The 16,760-nt window shown below is 47.2% G+C and overlaps 1 protein-coding gene across 1 annotated transcript in view; it reads right to left on the reverse strand.

Annotated features, from left to right (window-relative positions):
• Positions 1-16,760, reverse strand: part of sema3ab (sema domain, immunoglobulin domain (Ig), short basic domain, secreted, (semaphorin) 3Ab) — a 315,517-nt gene that overhangs the window by 67,923 nt on the left and 230,834 nt on the right. Inside the window, exons 7-8 of the mRNA XM_070897057.1 lie at positions 15,520-15,639; positions 8,987-9,129 (exon numbers count right to left, since the gene is read on the reverse strand). Of these exons, the coding sequence (XP_070753158.1) occupies positions 8,987-9,129; positions 15,520-15,639 (263 nt within the window). The remainder of the gene's footprint in view (positions 1-8,986; positions 9,130-15,519; positions 15,640-16,760) is intronic.

Consider the following 16,760-nt stretch of genomic DNA (forward strand, 5'->3'; position numbering starts at 1 on the left):
TGGCTTGATCTCTGGTTAATGCTGTGATATATCTGCAGTTTCTATCATTGAAGCCCTCCACATATAAAAGAAAAAGAAAGACTTGTATTTATATAGCGTCTTGCACGACCTCAGGACGTATCAAAGCACTTTACAGCCAATGAAGTATGTGCAAAGTTAAAGCACATGGGATTGGGGGTAGTGTGCTGACGTGGATTGAGAACTGGTTGTCAGACAGGAAGCAAAGAGTAGGAGTAAACGGGTACTTTTCAGAATGGCAGGCAGTGACTAGTGGAGTGCCGCAAGGTTCTGTGCTGGGGCCCCAGCTGTTTACATTGTACATTAATGATTTAGACGAGGGGATTAAATGCAGTATCTCCAAATTTGCAGATGATACTAAGTTGGGTGGCAGTGTGAGCTGCGAGGAGGATGCTATTAGGCTGCAGAGTGACTTGGATAGGTTAGGTGAGTGGGCAAATGCATGGCAGATGAAGTATAATGTGGATAAATGTGAGGTTATCCACTTTGTTGGTAAAAACAGAGAGACAGACTATTATCTGAATGGTGACAGATTAGGAAAAGGGAAGGTGCAACGAGACCTGGGTGTCATGGTACATCAGTCATTGAAGGTTGGCATGCAGGTACAGCAGGCGGTTAAGAAAGCAAATGGCATGTTGGCCTTCATAGCGAGGGGATTTGAGTACAGGGGCAGGGAGGTGTTGCTACAGTTGTACAGGGCCTTGGTGAGGCCACACCTGGAGTATTGTGTACAGTTTTGGTCTCCTAACTTGAGGAAGGACATTCTTGCTATTGAGGGAGTGCAGCGAAGGTTCACCAGACTGATTCCCGGGATGGCGGGACTGACCTATCAAGAAAGATTGGATCAACTGGGCTTGTATTCACTGGAGTTCAGAAGAATGAGAGGGGACCTCATAGAAACGTTTAAAATTCTGACGGGTTTAGACAGGTTAGATGCAGAAAGAATGTTCCCAATGTTGGGGAAGTCCAGAACCAGGGGTCACAGTCTGAGGATAAGGGGTAAGCCATTTAGGACCGAGATGAGGAGAAACTTCTTCACCCAGAGAGTGGTGAACCTGTGGAATTCTCTACCACAGAAAGTAGTTGAGGCCAATTCACTAAATATATTCAAAAGGGAGTTAGATGAAGTCCTTACTACTCGGGGGATCAAGGGTTATGGCGAGAAAGCAGGAAGGGGGTACTGAAGTTTCATGTTCAGCCATGAACTCATTGAATGGCGGTGCAGGCTAGAAGGGCTGAATGGCCTGCTCCTGCACCTATTTTCTATGTTTCTATGTTTGGAGTGTAATCACTGTTGTAATGTAGGAAACGCAGCAGCCAATTTACACACAGCAAGCTCCCACACACAGCAATGTGATAATGGCCAGATAATCTGTTTCTGTCAGTGAGGTTGATTGAGGGCTAAATATTGGCCAGGACACTGGGGATAATTCCCCTGCTCTTCTTCAAAATAGTGCCACGGGATCTTTGACGACCACCTGAGAGAGCAGACGGCCTCGGTTTAACATCTCATCCAAAAGACAGCACCTCCGACAGTGCAGTGCTCCCTCAGCACTGTACTGGAGTGTCAACCTAGATTTATGTGCTCAAGCCTCTGGAGTGGGACTTGAGCCCATAACCTTCTGGCTCAGTAACAAGGCTGCTACCCACTGAGCCACAGCTGACACACTATGTGAGGAATTCATAACTTCCTTTTTGGAATTCCGCTCATACCTGAAGCCACTTCAATGATAAAAACTCGGGTTGTATCCGAGCACCCAGCCATTAATGCTCTAGACTGGCTGGATTCGGCTTGATAGGAATGCAAGTACTGGCTTAGGACAACTTATACTGTACTACTTCTGTGAATCCAGCTTGCAATGTAAGAAGGGAAAATGCAAAACACTAGCAGCCCTTCCACATCATGGACCAGTGTTCCAGCTTCTCAATAAATCAATGCGGCCACTTTTGAGACACACTTGTACCAAATGCCTTTGTTAGCCGAGACATAGAATACAAGAGCAGGGAGGTTATGCTTGAACTGTATAAAACACTAGTTGGCCACAGCTGGAGTACTTCATGTAATTCTGGTCACCGCATTACAGGAAAGATGTGATTGCACTGGAAAGGGTGCGGAGGAGATTTACAAGAATGTTGCCTGGACTGGAGAATTTTGGCTATGAGGAAAGATTGGAGATGCTGGGTCTGTTTTCTTTGAAACAGAGGAGGCTGAGGGAAGACCTGATTGAGATGTATAAAATTATGAGGGGCCTGGATAGAGTGGCTAGGAAGGACCTATTTCCTTTAGCAGAGGAGTCAACAACCAGGAAGCAGAGATTTAAAGTAATTGGTTTAGAGGGGATTTGAGGGAAACTTTTACACCCAGAGGGTGGTGGGGGTCTGGAACTCGCTGCCTGAAAGGGTGGTAGAGGCAGAAACCCTCATCACATTTAAACAGTACTTGGATGTGCACTTGGTGTCATAATCTACAGGGCTACGGACCAAGAGCTGGAAAGTGGGATTCGGCTGGGTAGCTCTTGGTCGGCCGGCATGGACACGATGGGCCGAATGGCTTTCTTCTGTGCCATAAATTTCTATGATTCTATGATTCAAACTCATATTTTATGTCATTGCAGCAACTTTGGGGATTAAAGGGAAAAATGAATCATTAATCTGAAGTTACCTCCTACAAACTATACCACCATTTCTTACTTTTATCGTTAGACAGATATTAAAGTGCTCCTCTCATCGTTCCACCTCCTTCAAAAGATATGTGTGAAATATTATTTGAAGAATGTCAAATGCTATTAATTTGACCAATTCAGCAGCAGTACAGGATTAGATTGTGGTCGCCGGGACACCACTCGAGCATCACCAGTGACAACTGTAAGTGGCTGCTGCCCTTAGACGGAATGCCGGAGGCATCGTGTTATTTATTGATTATATCAAGTAAGGTGGAGCAGAGCTTGTACATGCATTGTTCCAATCGTCAGTGGTGCTGTGAACCGAGCTTGCAATGTAAACAGGCAAACTCAAAGCATGAACAGCCGTTTCATATCATGCAACTGCCTGTAATGGGAGCACTGCCAGTGTGAACAGGTCACATGCAGACATGGGACACTGATCTTAATCACACTGCAAGCCCATTGGACATTGGATTGTGTTGTAGTTTAGGGCAATCTCCTTTCACACGTAAGCTAGGAGTTTGAATCTAGCTCATACTGATGGGAAAGTCTCCACAATCTGTCAGCTGCCGAGAGAGAATCATACGGCACAGAAAGAGGCTACTCGGCCCCTCGTGCCCGTGCCGGCTCTTTGAAGGAGCTGTCCAATTAGTCCCCGCTCTTTCCCCATAGCCCTGCAAATGTCTCCTTTTTATGTATTTATCCAATTCCCCATTGAAAGTGATGATTGAATCTGCTTCCACTGCCCTTTCAGGCAGTGTATTCCAGATCAGAATTTGGAGATATTAGAACGGGACTCGGTGCGAGTTAGGGCACGGAGGCAGAGATTTGGATCACCTCAAGTTTACAGAGAGTAGAACATTGGAGGTGGGCCAGGAGTGATTTTGATTAGTCAAGTCTAGAGGTAACAAAAGCTTGCATTACTACAACAAAGGAGGCTGTATTTGAAGGAGGGGCTACCAAGCAATATGGAGTGCCATTTTTGACTAGGCCCCTCCCTTGAATTGCCTGTTTCAAATGGAGTGCTGGTCAAGTGCTTCAGATACATTATGGGGTCCTGGTATTATTAAATAAAATTGGGGTCTCAATGAGCCTTGAACACTGTCTGAGCACAGGTTCTAGGAACTGAAAGTTTGTCCGGTCCATATCGCTGTGAACACTGGGCGCTGAAGATGCCTCAACGCCTGATAATATCGGACGGCTAGGCCTTGACCACAGAGATTGTACCATCAGCTCGATAGAATACAGAGAGCCACAATGCAGGGAGCACAATGTGCACCCACTCAACATGTTGGGTGGCTGGAATCGCTGAACTTTCCTTCCGTGGCCAGGGATTGGACACAGCCACCTGCCCTGCCCGGGGGGGGGGGGGGGGGAATACAATCTCAATCAGTACCGCGATTAACTGCGCTGTTCTACCTGCCATGCCCTGTGGGGGCGGGGGCGGGGGCAGGGGCGGGGGGGGGGGGGGGAACGGTGGGGTGGGGGCAGGGGCGGGGGGGACAGTGGGGTGGGGGCAGGGGCGGGGGGGACGGTGGGGTGGGGGCAGGGGCAGGGGGGGGGAACGGTGGGGTGGGGGCAGGGGCGGGGGGGGATGGTGGGGGCAGGGGCGGGGGGTGGGCGGTGGGGGCAGGGGCGGGGGGGACGGTGGGGGCAGGGGCGGGTGGTGGGCGGTGGGGGCAGGGGCGGGGGGGATGGTGGGGTGGGGGCAGGGACGGGGGGGATGGTGGGGTGGGGGCAGGGGCGGGGGGGGACAGTGGGGTGGGGCAGGGGCGGGGGGGACGGTGGGGTGGGGGCAGGGGCAGTGGGGGGGGGGCGGTGGGGTGGGGGCAGGGGCGGGGGGAACAGTGGGGTGGGGGCAGGGGCGGTGGGGGGGGAGACGGTGGGGTGGGGGCAGGGGCGGTGGGGGGGGGGGACGGTGGGGTGGGGGCAGGGGCGGGGGGGACGGTGGGGTGGGGGCAGGGGCGGTGGGGGGGGGACGGTGGGGTGGGGGCAGGGGCGGGGGGGACGGTGGGGTGGGGGCAGGGGCGGTGGGGGGGGGACGGTGGGGTGGGGGCAGGGGCGGGGGGGATGGTGGGGCGGGGGGGGGGCGGTGGGGTGGGGGCAGGGGCGGGGGGGGACGTTGGGGTGGGGGCAGGGGCGGGGGGGGACGGTGGGGTGGGGGCAGGGGCGGGGGGGGACGGTGGGGTGGGGGCAGGGGCGGGGGGGACGGTGGGGTGGGGGCAGGGGCGGGGGGGACGGTGGGGTGGGGGCAGGGGCGGGGGGGACGGTGGGGTGGGGGCAGGGGTGGGGGGGGGGACGGTGGGGTGGGGGCAGGGGTGGGGGGGGGGCGGTGGGGTGGGGGCAGGGGTGGGGGGGGGCGGTGGGGTGGGGGCAGGGGTGGGGGGGGGACGGTGGGGTGGGGGCAGGGGCGGGGGGGACGGTGGGGTGGGGGCAGGGGCGGTGGGGGTGGTGGGGTGGGGGAAGGGGCGGGGGGGACGGTGGGGTGGGGGCAGGGGCGGGGGGGACGGTGGGGTGGGGGCAGGGGCGGGTGGGGGGGGGCGGTGGGGTGGGGACAGGGGCGGTGGGGGGGGGGCGGTGGGGTGGGGGCAACACGATCTCAATCAGTACCGCGATTAACTGTAACATAAACAGGGTGACTTAAAGCTAATCAAGTTGGGATGAAGGGTAATTTGAAATGAAAGGGTTGCAAGTTATGATACAAAAGGATCTTAGATTATATAGTACGTCCTTGCTACAGGATTTCCTGGTAATCAACTAAAGATTATTTTTAGGTAAACCGAATATCACAATTATGAATCTTGTTTTTAGACCATTTTATTCATCTTTATCGATAGTTACACTTGCCACAAAACCTGAACTCAATCTGAATATCTCCTACATAAAATTAAAATAGTAGATTTTATTACATACAAGAACTGATACTCAGCAGTGATGTCATCAAACCCTCAAATTCGGATGATTGCTTTGAGAAAGTTTTTTTTCTGTGATTTATGATCACCTGAACCCCTCAGTCGGAATACTGCCACCTCATCACTCCCAAATGCTCGTTATGTTTGAGATACTTCCCATCCACATTTATTCACAATTCAGATATAGCCAGGCTTCTCCAACATCCCGCAGCCTGTGAATCATTACCAAGCCTCGGATTTGCTCCTCAGATAGAAACTGTCTCTCTGTGTGATAGCCCGGCTACATTCAATTATTGTATCCATCCTGACTGATTGGGTAGAACGTGGAATGTGATTGGCCTGTTTTTCTCGTGTCAATTAAGAGCAATGCTGACCAATCCAGCAGTGAGCCAGCCATCGCTGCAACGTGTGAGCTGTCGATGTAGGCCCAATTTCTGGCCTGGCTCGCAGTTAGGAACACTATAAGGAAATATTTTATCAAAGAAACCATTTTGTGTTCAGGATAGCATCTTGTAACTAAAAGACAGTTTTTGCAGGATCTATTGGAACAAGCTATATCTGCAGAATGTCAACAAGTCACCTCAAATCATCAACGCTATACCGATTGTCAGCGTCCAAAGTAGCCTTGTGTCGTTCGAATCTTCTAATAGATAGGTTTATCTTTTCTGTACTTTTATTAAGGACTTAAAGCTAATCAAGTTGGGATGAAGGGTAATTTGAAATGAAAGGGTTGCAAGTTATGATACAAAAGAATCTTAGATTATATAGTACGTCCTTGCTACAGGATTTCCTAGTAATCAAGTAAAGATTATTTTTAGGTAAACCGAAAATCACAATTATGAATCTCTGGAGTTTAGAAGAATGAGAGGTGATCTCATTGAAACATATAATATTCTGAGGGAGATTGACAGGGTAGATGCAGGGAGGATGTTTCCCCCAGGCTGGGGAGTCTAGAACCAGGGTCACAGTCTCAGGGTAAGGGGTCGGCCATTTAGGACTGAGATGTGGAGAAATTTCTTCACTCAGAGGATGGTGACTCTTTGGAATTCTCTACTCCAGAGGGCTGTGGCTCTCAGTGGTTGGGTATATTTGGACTCTAAAGGAATCAAGGGATATGGGGATCGGGTGGGAAAGTGGAGTTGAGGTTGAAGATCAGCCGTGATCTTATTGAATGGCCGAGCAGGCTCGAGGGGCCGAATGGCCGACTTCTGCTCCTAATTCTTATGTAAGGCCATCTATTGTTATGAGCCCCACTCTCTGGAATGCTGAGCTGATATAAGTTAGTGTAAAACCAAGAGGGTCATGGAGGAGGTATGATGTTGTGGCCTTCAGGCTGAGCTGAGAAAGTGAGAGCACTGTGAACAGGTCATAGCTGCTCACCCGGCCACCGGACTCGGCAACTGTACCGTGAGGTCTCCACATGCAGAAAGCAAGCGCAGGCAGCGGAAAGAGCTTGCGGCAAACCTGTCCCACCCACCCTTTCCCTCAACGACTATGTGTCCCACCTGTGACAGGGACTGTGGCTCGCGTATTGGACTGTACAGCCATCTAAGGCCTCATTGTTAAGAGTGGAAGCAAGTCTTCCTCGATTCCGAGCGACTGCCTATGATGATGATGATGATGTGTCTCTGACTATTCCTCCCCCGATAAATTCAGTGAGCTTTGATTCTACAGTTGGAACCTTCATTCCTGGCAGCTCGGAGCTGGTGTCTCAAGTTGCATTAATCAACACTTGGTCCTCCTGTGTGCTGTTTGCACTGTGCCGAGTCTGGGCTTGGATGAATTCCCATCCTATTTTGCCTTAATACTTCAACTTGCGTTGCAAAGTTTAACCTTAATTTATATTCACTGCAGTGAAGAAACATGTAAGAGATAAGGCGAGTTTGAAATGCAATCAATTGGTGGTAATCAGAATCCTGAGAAGAACATTGCTGGTCTGGGAATGACTGCATGTCCATCGATTGTAAACACTCCTGGCTAGTGAGAGGGGCCAGACGCATCCTATGTCCAGCCACGTTCCATCTGCATGTCAGGTATTCATTATCTCAGTGACTGTGGAACGATTCCTGGGCGAAGGTGGAACAGATAGGCTCGGATCAGGGGCAGACTGTTCAGGACGGGTGGTTCAGTCTGTAGAGCATCAGCTCAGAGATCAACAACGATGGGAAAGTTTCATTCACTTCATCGTAAACACATTCCTCAAGTTGGTGTTCATCTCAGATTATTATTTGATGGCTACTTTGGAAACACCCAGAGCTTTGAGCAGGAGTTTTTAATTCAGGCTCAGAAGCAGCTTGCAATAATTGCATTTTTTTTCCTTTTTTCTTTATGGGAATGAACTGTGAATCACAAACTTTCCTGGCATTTCCTAGGAAGAAAATCAGGGCTGAGTGGAGGGTTTTGATGAGGTCCACATGGAATTACTTGTATTGAATGCCATTGCGTTGATTTTATAGATAAACTACATTTGGGTGGCTGTGCATGTCAGAGAGCACTGCTTCCAATTAACAGTGGAACACAACATGGTCGGGTCCAGTTCAAAACATTTAATGCATATATTTTAAATTCTTCTTATTTATCCTGTGATTATTGATACACTATCCTAAAACCAACCATGGTTTACACAAATATCCAGACTTTGCAGTAATTCTTATTTCCCCTTTTGCTTTAATAAATGTCACGATCTGGCTCAACATTTTCCCTGACACCCTTCCCATAAAATAATGACACTGAACCTGATGAACGTTGGAGTCACAGCCAGAACTAGAGCTGCTTTGTGTGGTGGATCTGAGCACATGTGACAGAATTGATTTCCCCTCGAGATCCTTAATAGACAAGGGCTGCATTTATAGCGACAGTGAGCTGGATTAAAGATGTGCGCAGGGCAGCCAGATCGATAACCTTGCTGGCACAAAATAAAAGCAGCCTTCATATCTCCAAGTTCAGGATACCGCATACAGTAAGTTCTGTAAATGCTGACAGTTGCTCATTGGCATGTTACCCGCAAGTTATACACCCCTTCCATTATACACCCGCCCGTTATACACCCTCCCATTATACATCCCTCCCATTATACACCCGCCCATTATACACTCAGATTTACACCCCTCCTGTTATACAACCTGATATACACCCTCCCGTTATACACCCTTCCCGATATTCAGTAGAACAGAATATAACCAGAGCAGGTATGGCGGCCGATGTGATAACGCTGGTTCAGTGCAGTAATTGAATTTCTACATTTATGTCTATGTTACAGATGATTTATAAACGCGAGTTGTTCTGTGTTTGCCCCCGGCCCCGATAAAGCCTCTCCTGAGAATCAGGACAATCCACTGTTTGAGTGTACAATAAGATATTGTTATATGTGAATCGCTCCTACGTCCAACTGACCTTACACACTTGTCCAATTCGGGCATGAGTTGCTTTTCCGGAATATTCTCCATCCAGTGCATTTTCTCGAAAGAAGAAATACATCTTGTCGTCCTCTGGATTGTCGCTCTCTGGGACCACGTGGGCACCAATAAACTTAGGTTCTGCAGAAGCAACGTCAAAAATAAACAAACTATTAAAACATTAATGAATTATGTGAAAAACTAATCCTTCTTAGCGATCGACTTGTTGATCCAGCAACATCCCTGTTGCTATCACATTTTATTAGATTTTCAACACTGTTAGAAAATAATCTGTACACTTTGATCTAATAATCTTATCACGGTGCCAGGGCAGATGTCACCCATGGCCAATCCCATCACGGTGCCAGGGCAGAGGTCACTCATGACCAATCCCATCGCTGTGCCAGGGCAGGGGGCACTCGTGGCCAATCCTGTCCCTGTGCCAGGGCAGAGGTCACCCGTGGCCAATCCTGTCGCTGTGCCGGGGCAGGGGGCACTCGTGGCCAATCCTGTCCCTGTTCCAGGGCCCCTGTCTACGAGTTAGTCATTTGATTGATTGCTATTTGTGGGTTCATGTTGTGCAGCAAGTATCTGTCCTACATCCCCTCAGAACTGTATGTCAAACTATCACAATTTATGTGAAGTGCTTTAGATGTTTCTGAGAGATGTGAAAGTGTTTAATGACTGCCTTTCTTTCATGCTGTGTGCTTTAATTTGTGACGTCTCTGCACTAAAAAGCACATTTCTATCATTGTCAGCAGAATCTATTCTGCACGATCTATCAAAAGGCGCACTGGAATAAAGCGCTCCTATTCTCCTGTTCAACAGAAGGAGAAATGAATAACGAACTGGCCTTCCATTCCCGTGGCTGGAGAGAGGGTGGGATTTCATTGACAATGAAATGGCGGAGCAATTGGAAGTTTGCTGTAAGCGATGCTCAGATTTACTAAAGTTTGTTATTTTCTTCTGTTCTTTAGGTTACACTTTATCTTTCAGCATTCCCTGACTGGGAGGCTGGGAAGAGGATCTGCATCACGACTGATTACTCCAGGCGCTGGGAAGAGAGTAGCACAAATTGACTCGTCCTCTGATTTTTCACCAAGATCTAGAAGTCACCATTTCAGGTACTACACATGGCAAACCATTCCCTCCGAGCACATTAATGTTTCAACTCATACAACAGCTGCCCACCTCTGCCCTGTCATTTTAATGTAACAATAATGGTACTTTCGCACCAGCAAGGTTATGGAAATAACATTTTACTACAGGCACATTGACTTCATTTGTAGTCAATTCTGATGCTTGCATCTGCTTAACAGACTAATGGACTTTCAATGTTCAAGCGAGCAAGTGCCCCTGATGCAGTACAACGTTTACTAAATCAAAGGAGCCAACCATCGATCATCTGCTTCTGCTCAACTCATAACATGATTTATCGCAGGGGCTTCAGTCAGCCATCAAAAGCAAGCCTTGATCTCAGAGCGTGAAAGTAATAAAACCTTTTGAGTCCTAAATGTTTCTATATATAAAAAAGGTAAAAGGTAGCATCTGTACTTTAATGTTTTATGTAATTTCTTACCTTACTCTAACAAAAAGGATTGTACTTAGACCAGGCTTAACATCGGAGGAAGAATAGTTGACCCAAGTTTGTGGCAAGCAAGTGGCCACATGGACCTTAGCAGCAGTACTGGAGAGTACATGGCCTCTCCAGTGGTGTCATTTCCCTTCATAAACTGCAACATGTCCAAATCCACATTGATTGCATGCTACCCTATATTCAGCCCCAATCCCCCAGCAACCCAGCCCTCGTCCATCTCCACGGACATGATCCTGTCACTTGAATCTTGTTCAGCTCTACATGTTACTGCATGCACTCCTGTGCCACCTTGGTCCAACACTCAGGACCTCTCTGCCCTCCTCTGCCTGACTCCATGTCTCCCCATTCCTGAAAACCAAACCCTCCGACCATGCCTTTGGCCACCTCCCCTAATGCTTTTCCTTGCCATCTGGATTTGCCTCAGTCGAATGCCGGGGTACGTTTATGTCGTTGTGCTTTTCACAATCCTTTTTACTTTCTTTTCCATTTTTTAAGCATTGTTTTAATTTTTGCCATTTGGTTGTTTAACTCTTTCCTGTTGTTAGTCAGTGCCCCGGTTAGTACAACTGGCGAAAATGATCATCAAAACATATGGCAGCAACTCTGGACACAATAAGACATTTAATAAAGAACCAAAACCAGTAGAGCAGAATACTGAGGCATCTCATGTGCTTCACATCAGAGGCTCCATACAAACCCCATACATAGTGAAGCCTTGCACAAATCTCTTCATCATCAGGAACTGGTGCACATGTGTATTGCTAATATTACATAATGACTTAGGTTCCGACGCAAAACCCTTTTGGATGTGCATGAATGTGAAGTTGCAGTATAATATGGTGATATTTTTCAAATCCCTCCATAGCCTCACTCCTCCCTATCTCTGTACCCTCCTTCAGACCCAAAACCCTCCTTACCTCTGAACCCTCCACCAGACCCAAAACCCTCCCTATCTCTGTACTCTCCATAGCCTCACACCTCCCTATCTCCGTACCCTCCTTCAGCCCCAAAACCCTCTGACATCTCTGCGCTCCTCCAATTCTGGCCTCTTGGGCATCCCCGATTTTTATTGCTCCACCATTGGTGGCAGTGCCTTCAGCTACCTGGGCCCTAAGCTCTGGAATTCCCTCCCTAAACCTCTCCGCCTCTCTACCTCCTTTACGATGCTCCTTAAAACCTAACTCTTTGTCCTAATATCACTTTTTGTGACTCGGTGTCAAATTTTGTTTGATAATATCCCTGTGAAACACCTTGGGACGTTTTACTATGTTAAAGGTGCTCTATAAAAGCATATTGCTGTTGATTGAACTCCCAAGCACACTGAAACTGCGAGTTTGTCACCAACGTTACAGTCGCTACTTTGGCACAACACTGGGTAGAAATTAACACGTGTAGAACTCCCACTTGGCTGGGGAGTATGCAATATACAGCAAGTGCTCCTGGCAGTATAACTCCAATCTTCTGACTGTGCAACACAATAAATAGATACCATTGTATGCAGTATTTGTACTATAATTACAAGCTATGATAAATGTGACTCATTTATATAATTTGTCGATTTAAATGTTGTTTATTTATACCTATTTACTTTAAAATGTCACCCATTAATATATGTGGTTATATTAACTGATGAATATTGGTATGCAATAGAGACACTGGAAACTTTAATTCTGCTGTGCCAATATTAGTGTATGAAAGATTAACGTGTTCATATAAAATCTTTGTCCACTGTCGTGTTAATCATTTACTTTAAAGGAGTTAACCCCTGTGAGAGTAGCAGACAAAGGAACGCTGTATGAATGCACTCGGCTTTAGTTTGCTAATAATCACAAAGCATGATTTCAAAGCCTCAAACTCCATGCTTCTGATCACAGTTAATCAGTTCTTTTACTTTTTCGCCCTTTCTGTCACTCATTCCTCTTTTACTGTCACTTGTTAATCACCCATTCATGTCCCTGATGAGTAAAGTTCTGTCCTGGTGTCTATCAGCGAGTTTGGTCTGTTGACGATCATTAGATGGCACTGCTCAATAGCATTCACTTATTATAATCTCTTCCAGATCTGAGCACTTCAGCCGCTCAAGTCTGGTCACATTGCACTTAACCTCTGTCTCTCCCATTCTGATTTGCTACTTTGAGATCCTCGCTTTGTAACATTTAGTTTTTGAGCACTTGAGTAAACTGCACTGCAGCACTCTGCTGGCCATTTATTGAGCACACTAATCCAATTGTTTTCCACTCTACAAATGGCAGGTCAACACTGAAGCTGCAGACAGAAACTAATGAGTTTGTTCAGAGGTAATATTAAATGGGGGAAGGAGTGTTGTACAGGGCATCAGTACAGCCAATCACACCACAGCGACACAGATAGCCGGGGCTGATGCCACAGCTTGGAACCACACACACTTTCACATTGTAATAACCCCCCGGTCATTACATCGGGAAATGGTTTCTAACAGACGGTTATCGTTGATGAATGAACACTTATTAAACTGACTAATAGAAAGTTTAGAAGACTTTCCAAGCAAACAAATGGGGAGTGTCCTAAATAAGTATAACAGGCTTGTTTTAAATGCAAGTGTTCATTTTATTCATGTTGTATCACTGTAGTCTGGTTCTCTGGAGCTCCCTGCCTAAACCTCTCCGCCTCTCTACCTCTCTCTCCTCCTTTAAGCCGCTCCTTAAAACCTACCTCTTTGACCAAGCTTTTGCTCACCAGCCCTAATTTCTCCTTATGTGGCTCGGTGTCAAATTTTTGTCTTATAATACTCCTGTGAGTGCCTTGGAACGTTTTACTATGTTAATGGTGCTATATAAATACAAGTTGTTGTTGTCACTGGGAAATCATCAACCTGCAGCTCGCAGTGAACCGAGACTTTTCAAACTGTGATTAAAGAGGTAGAGCGATGGCACAAAATCACTGGAGCTCGAATGAGCGACTGCTTGGGGCGATGGATGTAGATTTGAACCTGCAGTTTGACACACAGCAAGTCTCTAATCTCGGCCTTTGTAAGGTTGTGACTGGAATTAGGTGAGGCATCGCGGGCCTTCCTGTTCCTGGTGTCTACACTGACAGTGTTATCAGCATCGGTCTGAGAACAGGCTCGCTTTCTGTCCTTGTGCAGGAATCAGCGTGTGTCATGGGAGGACCCGAAAAAAATAGATGATTGTGGTGATTTAGCAGCATCAGATAATAGTTTATACTCAGAATGTGAGGCAAAATAAATCTTACTTTAGTATAAAATGAAATTATATCTTAAGAATGGTGAAAAATGGAGGGGCGGAATGAATATGAAATTTTAACACTTAACACTCAATAATGGAGCTTCAGTTTACCGTGTGATAGCACGGCCCTTGGTTATTGCTGTGATTCTGCTGCCCCGTGTCCTAACTCGCACCGAGTCCCGCTCACCCATCACACCCTGTGCTCGTTGCCCATGTCCTAACTCGCACCGAGTCCCGCTCACCCATCACCCCCTGTGCTCGTTGCCCGTGTCCTAACCTGCACCGAGTCCCGCTCACCCATCACCCCCTGTGCTCGTTGCCCATGTCCTAACCCACACTGAGTCCCGCTCACCCATCACCCCTGTGCTCGCTGATCCGACATTGGCTCCCGGTTAAACAACACCTCGATTTTAAAACTCTCATCCTCGTTTTCAAATCCCTCCATGGCCTCCTCGCCCCTCCTTATCTCTGTAATCTCCTCCAGCCCTACAACCCTCCGAGATGTCTGCACTCCTCTAATTCTGCCCTCTTGTGCTTGCCCAATTTTAATCACACAACCATTGGCGGCCGTGCCTTCAGCTGCCTGGGCCCTAAGCTCTGGAATTCGCTCACTAAACCTCTTTGCCTCTCTTTCCTCCTTTAAGACACTCCTTAAAACCTACTTCTTTGACCAAGCTTTTGGTCACCTGTCCTAATATCTCCTTATGTGGCTCAGTGATAAATTTTGTTTCATAGTACTCCTGTGAAGCACCCTGGATATTTCACTACGTTAAAGGCACTATATAAATACAAATGTTGGTATTATTGTTTCATACCATATTGACCTAAAGTAACGCAGAGAAAATCTGTGGAAGATAGCTCTCCTGCTTGTTTTCCCACGAGATCTTCCCCCAAGTGGTTTGAGAAACCAACCAACGTAAATGCCAGTTTTGCGATAATTGATCTCAGGCAGCAGAGCAGTTTGGGCAATTTCTCTCAGCACCCTCAGCTATGGTGCTTGGGGAGGGAACAGAAAGTCAGCCAGGATTTCTGGCTCTGATCTCTATCGAACGACTTGTGCTGGCAGGTATGGGTGCCAGACACCTGTGATATATTCAATAGTCAAACACCGAAAACACCCAGGCCAGGTACTTCCTCACGATTCACCCGATCAGTCGCAGTAACCTCCGAGGAAACCCTGGATACACTGCATCCGCTGGGTCTCTGCTGGTCTGCTCCTGACATTGGGAGAATCCTCGAGGGTGGCTGATTGGGAGAATCCTCGAGGGTGGCTGGGAGCTGAAATTAGTGCCTGATGGAACAAAAAGGGGGAAGATCTCATGGGAAAACAAGCAGGAGAGCTATCTTCCACAGATTTATAAAATCTTTTCTCTGCATTAGTTTAGGTCAATGTGGTATGAGACAATAATACCAACTAACTGGAAACGTTATTTTCTGTATGAAGATTTCTGACCCCACTGGGAGGTGGCCAACTGCTATACTGACAATCAGTCACTGGTGGCAATCACGGAAATGCCAGGAAGGGACTGCATTCCTCCTCTGGATAACGATGCATTTTATGATCGTAAAGAACAAGGATTAATTGAAATGTTTTGGAAATGCTGAATATAAATTAAAACAAAAATCCCCAGTGAATTGACAGGATGCATGTATTAAAATGTCTTAAAATTGAGCCCACAGTCAGCGGCAGTAATGATCTCATTTCCTTACCATTCAGCCACCTGGAGTCATGCTGTTCCGTCCTTATCGGGTGATGGTGCCCCAAAGTGCGGAAGATAGCAAAATCTCTGCCCATAAAATCTGCTGCCGTGCCAGAATATAGTTCTCCATCTGCGGATTGGGGAGTACAAATCTGTCATTGTTAGAGCTGCCACTTATTGGTGGAACAGTTCGGCATATTTCCCAAAGACATCATATACAGAATCATCGAATTTACCAGCTTTGAAAACTCAAGTGTAGTGACAATAATCACTGTTTGATTTACCTCATCTTTTCTCCTATTTGTTTCAAGCTTGATGGACTGCTGCACTTTTTCCTTCATTTACTTTTATTCAAAGTTCTGTCGCCTGTAGCCTAACTCGTACCAAGTCTCGTCCATCCATCACCCCCATGCTCACTGACCTGCATTGGCTTCCGCTTCGGCAACAGCTAGATTTAAAATCCCTCGATGGCCTCGCCCCCTCCCTATCTCTGTAACCTTCTGCAGCCCTACAACCCTCCGAGATCTCTGCACTCCTCCAATTCTGGCCTCTTACGCATCCCCCCCAATTTTTATCACTGCACCATTGGCAGGCATGTCTTCAGGGTCCCAAGCTCTGGAATTCCCTCCCTAAACCTCTCCACCTCTCTACCTGTCTTTAAGACGCTCCTTAAAACCTACCTCTTTGACCAAGCTTCTGGTCCTTATATGGCTCAGTGTCAAATGTTGTTTGATAATCGCTCCTGTGAAATGCCTTGGAACATTTGACAATGTTAAGGGAGCTATATAAATACAAGTTGTTGTTGTTTCTCAATGTTGTTTACATTCTCCTCACTGTATGGTTCAATTATAGGTGTGTGCCATCCATCTAGTTTCAACATGACACCCACCACTGGCTAATCATAAAATCCTGCTAGCAGCTTAATAAAACTGTTTTCCATGAACTGCAACTATATAGAATAATCTGTGTAGAATAATTATAAATAGGAGCAGGAGTCGGCCATATGACCCTCGAGCCTGCTCTGCCATTCAGTAAGATCATGGCTGATCTGATCCTGGCCTCATCTCCATTTCCCCGCCCGCTCTCCATAACCCTTGACTCTCCCATAGTGGAAGAATCTGTCGATCTCAGCCTTGAATATATTCAATATATCTGTGCAGAATAATCTGTGTAGAATAACAGAGGTTGGAGTATGTTGGCAGGACATGAGACAGCTGATGATTCAGGCGACAATAATACACTATTCTAGTT

Source organism: Pristiophorus japonicus, chromosome 13 (assembly GCF_044704955.1).
Source record: "Pristiophorus japonicus isolate sPriJap1 chromosome 13, sPriJap1.hap1, whole genome shotgun sequence".
Taxonomy (NCBI): Eukaryota; Metazoa; Chordata; class Chondrichthyes; family Pristiophoridae; genus Pristiophorus; species Pristiophorus japonicus.